The sequence below is a fragment of the Vitis vinifera genome, chromosome 15, assembly GCF_030704535.1.
Source record: "Vitis vinifera cultivar Pinot Noir 40024 chromosome 15, ASM3070453v1".
Classification (NCBI taxonomy): Eukaryota; Viridiplantae; Streptophyta; class Magnoliopsida; order Vitales; family Vitaceae; genus Vitis; species Vitis vinifera.
The window spans coordinates 20022013-20031404 of record NC_081819.1 but is presented as its reverse complement, the minus strand read 5'-3'; the positions used below and the strand labels follow the sequence as shown (position 1 = coordinate 20031404).

The 9392-nt window shown below is 38.1% G+C and overlaps 1 protein-coding gene across 3 annotated transcripts; it reads right to left on the bottom strand.

Moving 5' to 3' along the window:
• Nucleotides 1–860: 860 nt before the first annotated feature.
• On the bottom strand, nucleotides 861–9188 carry LOC104881848 (cytochrome P450 78A3). 3 transcript variants are annotated; one of them, XM_019225432.2, is made up of 5 exons: nucleotides 9104–9188; nucleotides 5858–8209; nucleotides 5364–5454; nucleotides 1880–2684; nucleotides 861–1783 (listed from the first exon to the last, which is right to left on the bottom strand). In XM_019225432.2, the coding sequence occupies exons 3-5, from the start codon at nucleotides 5420–5422 to the stop codon at nucleotides 1145–1147; spliced, it is 1503 nt and encodes a 500-aa protein (XP_019080977.1). In that variant the 5' UTR covers nucleotides 5423–5454; nucleotides 5858–8209; nucleotides 9104–9188; the 3' UTR covers nucleotides 861–1144. The 3 variants fall into 3 exon arrangements, with proteins under 3 accessions (XP_019080977.1, XP_019080978.1, XP_002266493.1); XM_019225433.2 differs by lacking the exons at nucleotides 5858–8209; nucleotides 9104–9188 and adding an exon at nucleotides 4371–4455; XM_002266457.4 differs by lacking the exons at nucleotides 5364–5454; nucleotides 5858–8209; nucleotides 9104–9188 and having other exon boundaries at nucleotides 1880–3273.
• Nucleotides 9189–9392: the final 204 nt, after the last annotated feature.

The window sequence follows — 9392 nt, the reverse complement described above, 5'->3', positions numbered from 1 at the left end:
ATAAATAAAAATAAATAAATAAATAAAACAAAATTTTAATATGATTTAAAGAGTATAAATAAAAAATAAAAAAATATAAGATTTTAATACGATTCAACAATAAATATTATTCATACGTGCATGTAATACCGACACTCAAAAATCTACCATTAAAAGAAAAATAAAAAAGATAATAAGGGTGAAAACTCTTCCTTTCTTTTCTTGTCAATTACGAACTCAATACAAATGATTTAATTGACTACAAGCCTAAGAAGATTTTTATTACGGACAATGAGAGAATATCAAGGAAACGGAAAACATCAACGTCTCCCACAGGAAGTGAAATATCCACCATATTGGGATGTTGTTTGGGCTATAGTTTCCAAAAATGTTGGAGCAAAATATGATATATAAAAGGAGAGGCAAGAGGAAACCGCTTGTATATATATAAGGAAAGCCGTCCCGGGCTTGGGGACCCATCGAACTCAATCCTACAACTTGTAGGATCCATGATGCATTGGAGGCTTTGAGTTGAGTTGCTCATGATCACAACTTTCTAAATTTTGGCTAAACACGTGTACAATAAGGATCATGGTCCCATCATGGGCTCAAAATCCCAAAAAGAGGTTGTTACTTGTTACTACAATGTTATACACCAAACACTACTTTTATGGATGCTAAGGGAATTTTTTACTACAATGTTTCAAACCTAAACCTAAACCTAAACTAGAATATTTAGTATAGGTCGATAATTTCGAATGATAAAATTGGACTAAAGTGCGATGGTTTGTCTTCTGTGAAATGATGAATTTTTAATTAGGTTTGAATTGATGTGACATAATGTGGGAAAGTTTTCATACAAGATATGCAAGCTAGGAAAATAAGAAGATAGAAACTTGGAACTTGCCCTTGATGGTATTACTTCACTCCGAATATATACAACGGTTTAGGAAGTTCAATAAAATAAAAGGCCTTGATTCTAAACTTGTCAAAAACAAAAAACAAAAACATGACACCCAAACAGAGCCCAAGCAGAGCAACACGGGATATATATAGAGGGTAGATAAACGGTTGAGATTTAACAACTCCTGCACAAGTTTTACTTCTTTTTTCATTCTTTTTTCTTATAGTTTTTGGGCTATTTGATTTTTATTTATTTATTTATTTATGGGGATGAGGTACTAGTACTACGCCTACGGTGCACTTTGACGGTGAGGGGCTTCTCCATCTCACACGACAGCTTCAGAACTTCCGACAGGTCAACGTTATTATTCCCATCCAACGGCTTCCATTCAAACTCGTGCAAAAGCGAGGCTACCCAAAAGGTAACCGTGGTCAACCCAAGAGTCTTTCCAGGGCAGACCCTGCGGCCCGACCCAAACGGGGCGAGTCGAAGATCAGAACCGAATACAGATATATCGGTGTCAGCTCCCATTCCAGAGAACCTATCGGGCTTAAATTCGAGTGGGTCTGACCACACGTTCGGGTCCCGGGTGATGGCCCACATATTGACCATGGCTGTAGTCCCAGCTGGCACGTGATGCCCATCAACGGTTGTATCAGTTGTAGCCAATCGAGCCCACGAGAGGAGTGGACCAGGAGGGTGCAGCCTGATAACCTCTTTCACCACCGCGGGGAGGTACTCCATGGCCGTGATATCAGACTCGGCGACAGCGCGTGACTCTCCGACGACCCTGTCGAGCTCGTCGTGGACTCGTGATTGGACGTCGGGGTGGAGCACCAACCTCGCGAGTATCCACTCGATCAAAACCGCCACTGTATCAGTCCCCCTAAATATCATTTCCTAGAACAAAACAAGAGTTAAATTACCATCAGTCTCATTTAATTATGTGTTAATTCAGGATTAAGAAAAGATAATTGTATTGAAGTACTTGCTTACCCAAAGGACGGCGATCATATCGGAGTCGGATAATTTATCAGGCCCTTGAAGGGAGAGCAAAACATCGACGAAATCTCGGATTTTTTCAGTGGTTCGGGCACGGTGTTCAGCGATGATTCTGGTAACGAAGCGGTTGACTTTGGGGACAAGGTTGGAGCATCTCATGCGGATCTTTTGTGGGTCAAAGTCTCCGAGAAAGGGAAGGTGGTCGGACCAGTTGAGAGTGCCCAAGAGGTCGTAGCCTTCTTCGACAAGAGTCCTGAGTTCGTGAGCTTCGTTGTTGGAGGAATCGAGCTGGTATTTTCGTCCAAAAACAGAGCACATCATGCTGCTGAGTGAAGCCCGTTTCAGGACGTCTCGGACGCGGAAAGGCTCTGTGTTTTCTCCAAACATTGCCGCCATTTCAGCGGCGATCTCCGCTCGCTGAGCCTCCGAGGCTTTGATCTGTTTCGGGCAGAAGAGATGCGTGGCAGCGATCCTCCGGAGGGTTCGCCAGTAAACTCCGTAGGCAGCGAACCCAATTGCTCTGTTGAACATCAGACTGTAAGCCGACTCCTTCACCGGACGATCAGCAAACACGGAGCTGTTCAGAATGTCTTTCGCAACATCAGGATTGCAGGTAACGATAACCCGAGTCTCGCCCAGGCTGAAAGCCATAAGCCGCTTGGCTCCACAGGCCTCCGCCGCCGCAGCAATCCGGTGGTGGGCAAGGCTGGCCATAAGCTTCATACTCCCAACCACCGGAAAACCTCTCGGACCCGGTATCGGCTTACCCATGGAAGCCGACGGAGAAGCTTTCCTCCACCTGTACTTCCCCCAAGCGGGGCCACCAGGGTAAGCCCAAAAAATCATGCTCAGCAGAAACCAAGCAAAGAAAACGACCCATGCAATGCTGGCCAGAGAAAGAGCTTCGCATTTGGAAACCAAAGCGAAGATCCAAAAGCTTTCAACATGTGTTCCCATGATGGGTTGCAGCACAGTCACGCTAGAAGAAGAAGAAGAGGAGGCTTTGCTTTTGGGGCAAAAACTAGGGAGGGAGTAAGGGTTTATATAGTGAAGCTTAAAAATAACCGTTATACCGAGAAGTAGGACCGTATAACTGAAAATATATATGGAAATAATAAAGAGAAAAAAACTATGCTGCGCCGTCACGAAAGCAAGAGGAATGGTGGGAAAGGTGTGAGTGAGAGACAGTACGGCGCGTGGATTGGACGAGCCAATCAGATGAGATCATGTGCTCCTAGGCTCTGTCTTGCTTACGTTTACTATGTCTTCAGACCCGACCGTACTCCCATATTCATTTAGTGGAGAGTGACTCCCACAATTATTGTACACTTTTTTCTGCATCTTGTCTGTTGTATTTATTAGGGGTTGAATTTCTTTATTTCTTAAAAAAATTCTACATTTTGTTTTTACTTTCAACTAATCACTCCCTCACTTGTTTTTATTTTTAAGTTTGACGTAAGAAATATTTTGCGAAAATGCTTTTATCAATAATATTTTAATTAAAAATTTATTATAAATCAATAATAGTTTTAAACTTAAGCTTGACGGACAAGGCAAGTATTTCTCGCACACAAGGACGGAGGTTTAAGGAAATTCGACCCAATTACCAAAAACCAATACAAATAATAAAGTACAAGAGTAGGGAGGGACGCGCGGACGGGGGAGCAAGCGCGTGATGGAGAGGGAGAGACAAATTAACATGGAGGAGTAAATTACATGTGTGTGAATTCGACACGTGGGGGTCCTGTGGCTGGATGTTGTCGGGTCATAAGGGTGGGTGCACAGGAGGCCCATGCACTCATGGCGCATACACTGATTTTGGGGAGTATGGGAGAGACGGAGGGTGAATAACAACAAATGAAGGGTTATTGAGGGGATGCCACGTGGCGGTACATGCTGAGTGTGGACATGATGGTGACAACTCCTCCTACCCGCGTACCAAAGCTATTTATTTCGCATCTGTACACGCGGCGTTCATACAGGGTTAATTTTTGTGTGACAGCGCTTTTCACGGTACACATTTCTCCACTGCCTCTCCTATATTTCCTATTCTACCCTCCCTTTATCCCCCATTTATGTCTTTTATATCATTTTTAATTACGAAGCCTACAATTCTCAATTAATTTAAAATACCTTATTTATTTTTATCTTTAATAAAAATATTTTAAAAATAGACTCGCACTGCTTATAGATAAATTAAGCTATAATTTTTTTTATCCAAGTCAAGTAATAAGTTTCTATGTTTGAATAATCTTTTTTCTTAATCATACTTAAATAAATAAACAAAATATTGTAAAAAAAAAAAAGCCATTTTCAACAAACAAAGGGTTCAAATAAAATAATTTAATGACTTAAAAGACAATTTTTTTTTCATAAAAATTTGAGGAATAAGTAGGAAGGGGTAAAATGGGGAAATTAGGATCAGACAACACACATGGTATGATCATAAGATGGCGTAAAGAAAAAGCAGAACGAAGGGTCCTACACTTTTAAGCTGTATGTCTGTCTGCACTGGATGTAGGCTCGTACGGTGACGTTGCTCCTTCAGTTATCCCTCGCCGTTGATTTTGCTGCTTCAAATCCACAGCAGACAAATATATCTCTATTTTATTATTATTATATTATACATCAATGCTCTCAATTTCACTTTTTCCTTTTCCATTCCAATTACCGAGGACGACACTTGACCTGGGTGACTGGGTCAATAGGAGTAATTTTTCTTCGTGTTTTTTTTTTTCTAATTTTTTATTATTACACAATAATCATTGCTTTTTGACTTGAAAAAAATCCAAAATTTTAAAATTTATAGGAATAATATTAATACTATAAAAATTTTATATAAATTATTTTATATTTAGTGAAACCTTTTATTAAAAAAAAAAACCAGAAACGACTAGGGATGGGTATTTTCTAAGCGCACGTGTGGGATGATTTGATTAATATGATAGGGAGATTTTATCTCACCAATTCGTCAACCATATTCGTTTTCATGACGATATACATGTACACACGAATCACTGTTTCACCAACCCTAATAAACACTAAAAACCAATTCAATAATGCACTTGCTATACCAAGAACAAATTTTCTCTCACTTTCCTTCCACGTGAAGAAAATGAGTTCAACCATAGTACACGGCGAGAAAAGGAATTAGAACTCATACATATAATCTGGTAATCCAATCACTATCCATGAATGATACAAACTATGGTCTCCCACCCCATAGGCTAAGGTGAGGTGATGAGTTTCCGGGAAGCCAAGCAGAGTTTTTTCTCTTGTTAGTTAATTAAACACAGCCATCTACTTTCAACTACTAGAAAGAACCTTAAAAGGTTGACGCATTTTTTAATTAGTAAACAAATGAAATCTTTAAGCATGATTGAGAGATGGACATGAATAAATCAATAAAGTAAAATCCATATCTCCCACAAGCCCTTTGAATACTATAAAGTGAAGACCATATGCAAATCAAATATACCTGTCTTTGTTGTTGTTGTCTCCTTGGAAAGCCAGCAAAACTTCCCAGAAGCTTCTCATGGTGCCATATATATATAATTCTTCCCATGACCCTAGACAACAAGTCACAAGACAACCCAACAACATAGATTATTATATGTCCAATCTGCAAATGGGTATTATCCGCATCTTTCGTGTATTGATGCCGGTTCATAAATGTATTCTCAAACCAAACCAACACTTGATAATCAATTACACGGGAATGAAGGTGAAATTTCGGTTTTTTCAGTGGGACAGTCACTGCCTAACCCACTTGGTTTAAACAACTCGAACGGTGATTGGATTCGATGCCATAATCTAACCAGGAAATTACTTTCTGACTGGCTTTGGTTGGGGGAGTGGGGGAAGTCAGGTCTAAAGATTCTTGACATTTTTCATTTTTCTTTTTTCCCTGTTTTCTTTCTTTCTCTTTTCAAAATTTGAATCTTTGAACGATAGAGCAAAGAATTTGTTCACCTTTAAATCCGTGGTCCTTTGAGAAGCCCTCTTTATGGGTTCTCTCTGCCCTCTGGTCACCCACAAGTTGGTGAGGGGTCACCTTTTCAATGCCACTTCTGCCTTTGACTGAAAAAGGTTGAACAGCAGACTTTTCCAAGCATGCTTGGTCCTACATTTGGATCTATAAGGACTCTGAAATATCGATTTGGACATTAAAAAGAATAAAGAGAAAGAAAACTTGGGTTCAGTATTTTGTATCAAATAATGCTATGATCCATAACCTAAAAAAAAAAAAAAAACAGTATTTTTATAGCATTTATATACACAAATACATGAGTTCAAATAATAGAGAAAGGAGACACTTACTTGAGAGAAGCACTCATCTTTGTGTAGTTGAGAACTTTAGGACATGTTGGGAGCATAAATTAAGTGTGAGGAAATAGATAAACAAAAGGAAAATCTATGAGCTCATATTCCCTTGATCCTGTGCAAAGATTTGATTCAGGAAAGAATTAATAATTAATCATGAATGAACACCTCCTGCAACTTGCATGCCTAAAGTTCACCAACCCTCTTTTCTTTCCATTCCTAATTTTCTTTCCTTTCTTTATTAAAAATGGTTGGTGATGAACAACTTCGTTACAGTTTCATAGATCTACTAAACAGAGCACATGCCACCATCTCCAAATGGAGAAATGCTTTTCAAGGGACTAAAAGCATATGAAACAAAAATGAGCTACATCACACTGTAGGAAACCTAGCTCTAGATCATTAAATTATGCAAACTAGAATAGTCAATAATGTTTTTGTTTAAGATTTTCAATCTGAATTATAGATCAACCATGATAAGAAATGAATATAAACTCTGGCTGTGGACGAATCATATCTTGGTTTCAATCTTCTCATGGTGGTCAAGTTATTCTCCCCCTCATGCTTATTGAAGCTTTTTGTGATTTGGGAGGAGATTAAAATAGACAATCTAGTGGAGCGATAGTGCAAATATTTTATGATAAAAAATGTGCAAATTCTTTGGTATAGTGTAATCTAGGCGGATCCTAGATACCCTTTTGTTTGAATCCCCATATTTCTACTACTGCTTAAATTTTAAGAGACAACAGAACATTACTCCAGAAGAGAGGCCCAATCACCCATTTTTAGAATCAAAACGATTTCAGGACAGATCTTTTCAACACTGCTATGTCAACAAAACGCATTATGAAGTGCTAAAACCCATGTATTTTCCTAGGCAGAGAACAATACATTAATAACAGTGAGTTAGTTAAAAAGGCACTCATAAACAGAAGGAAACTAGCTGTACAGATTTTTTGTTGACTGATAAGTCAATAGAATAAACCAATGGAGGTCAACTTGGAAAGTTGATTAGCTTAATTTAGTGGACAATTTATTAGGACGTTTGAGCCTCATAGGTTGGCAATTGGCAGTGGCATCCTTTCCCCTGCCATCATACACAGGGGGAGGGAGTGAGATGTGATGTGTGCCTACTCCACCATTCACTAGAGTTCAAACAAGAAAGCGAGTAGGTGCATATATCTGTATGTATTTTCTTCAAAACTCACTAATTAATGTTGAATTGTTAGGGGACCAGACATTAGCATTTGCCAGTTGTCAGACTTTAACCACAAATTTAGTACCACATCACCAAATATACCTCCTCATAAATATAAAAACAAATAAAGTCTGTGAATCGTCTCTTGTTATGCATCAAGGGGTGCATGAGAATATTAATCTGAATCCTCCTACTGAAAGCGATTTTGATCATTTGATGGGTGTTCCACCAAACCAACAGTGCAATAAAATCAAACAGTTGGCATGCAAACACGCCATAAGATTTCTAAACCCTCTATGCATGCTTCTACAATAGCATATTGTGCATATCATTAAATACCAAGACTGACATACAACAGGACCTCCTGATTCAATGACCAATACTGTCATTTTCGACCATTGAAAGTGTCCTAGTGTACCAAGGGCGTAGAACTTCGGTTCAATATTCAAGAGGCAATTATTGTAGGAAATTATTGAAGACAGCATATAAAATGCGGACCAAAAGGAAAAACATAAAGTGGAGAAAGTGCGGCTTAAAATTATAGTGAATAGGGTGTGACAAATGCTCCATGTATAGAGGCTTTTGCATTAGTGCGTAACCCAACATAATTCGTTTATAAAATGCATAAGGCTCACAAGTCTTCAATCAAATGAAACAAATTGATTTGCCACTTCTGCAAATAGGAAAGAAGTGGTAGCAAATTGAACTCACTTTCTCATTGTGGAATTTGACAGGAAAGTATTTTTCTCTTTAATTTTCATAGCTCTTCGAATCATCTGAATCCAAGTCATTGGCATTATAACCTAGAGACATACAATAAAGATCAACAACAACAAACAGTGTCATTATAAATGGTCCAAGCAAGAGAAAGAGGGGCAGATGTTTATCACTAACTTCCCAACAAGACAAACCAATTCTTTGAAGCCATAGCAATCTGAGCCCATCCCCGAATATCCCGGAAATAGAAAATTTTCTTAAGTAGTCACAATCAAAGAATATAAGAATTTAACGTGAATGACATCAATGTAGATAGTACCAGTATACAAATCTGGAGAAAAACCAAGAAATAAAAACAAAGAAAGGCCCCAATAGACTAATACCTGCAGGCCATTCAAGAAAGGGGCTTGGATTAGGTTACTTGATACCTGTATTTGTGAAATCAAATTCATGAAATCTAAAGAATATCCTTATTCAATTTCCGATTAAAAAAAGAAAAAAGAATAGAATAAGGATTTCACAAACTCTGCTCAGCCATGGGCACAAACCCCAACTCTATCTCCAGCTTCCTTTCGCTTCCAGTGAAAACCATTTAGAAGTATTTTTCTCGATTTAAAGAGATAAAATGTAACACAAATTTTTCACTTTTGCAGGCAATACAAATACTTCAAACACCGATACAAGCAATCCCTCTATTTCCATATACCTAGCAGCAGAACCGTCTGTTTGGTTCTCGAGAAAATTACAAAATATTCAGCCCTCTAAAAGAAAAGAACTAAAGTTGTATAAGCATACTATTATAGTTGATTAAAGGTCCAACTTGAAAAATTTGGAGTCACAATTTTACTTATTTTCCTACAATTTCTCAGCAACCAAACGGAGGCTAGTCTACTTTATCATTGTTGTAAACACCCGATTATTTTAGATCATCCATGCCAATTTTACAACTGAAAAAAGCAATTAACTAAAACAGTTATTACCTCCTATTTCTTCTCGGCATTTTTGTTGAGTCGTAAAATTTTCTTTCACATTTTGATCTCGCAGGAAAATTTTATTGCCGTAAAAATAAATAAATAAATAAATCGATAATAATGATAATATATATATATTAATATATATATATATATATTATTCTAAAAAAAGTCATGTTTTATGAGAACTTTTCCTGAGTAAGAGCCTAGGGCTCAACCCCTTTGGAAAGTTACGACAATTAAGATGTAAGCAGGCCCAGTTACAGGCCCGATGACCTATTGCGTGGGCCAGCCTTGG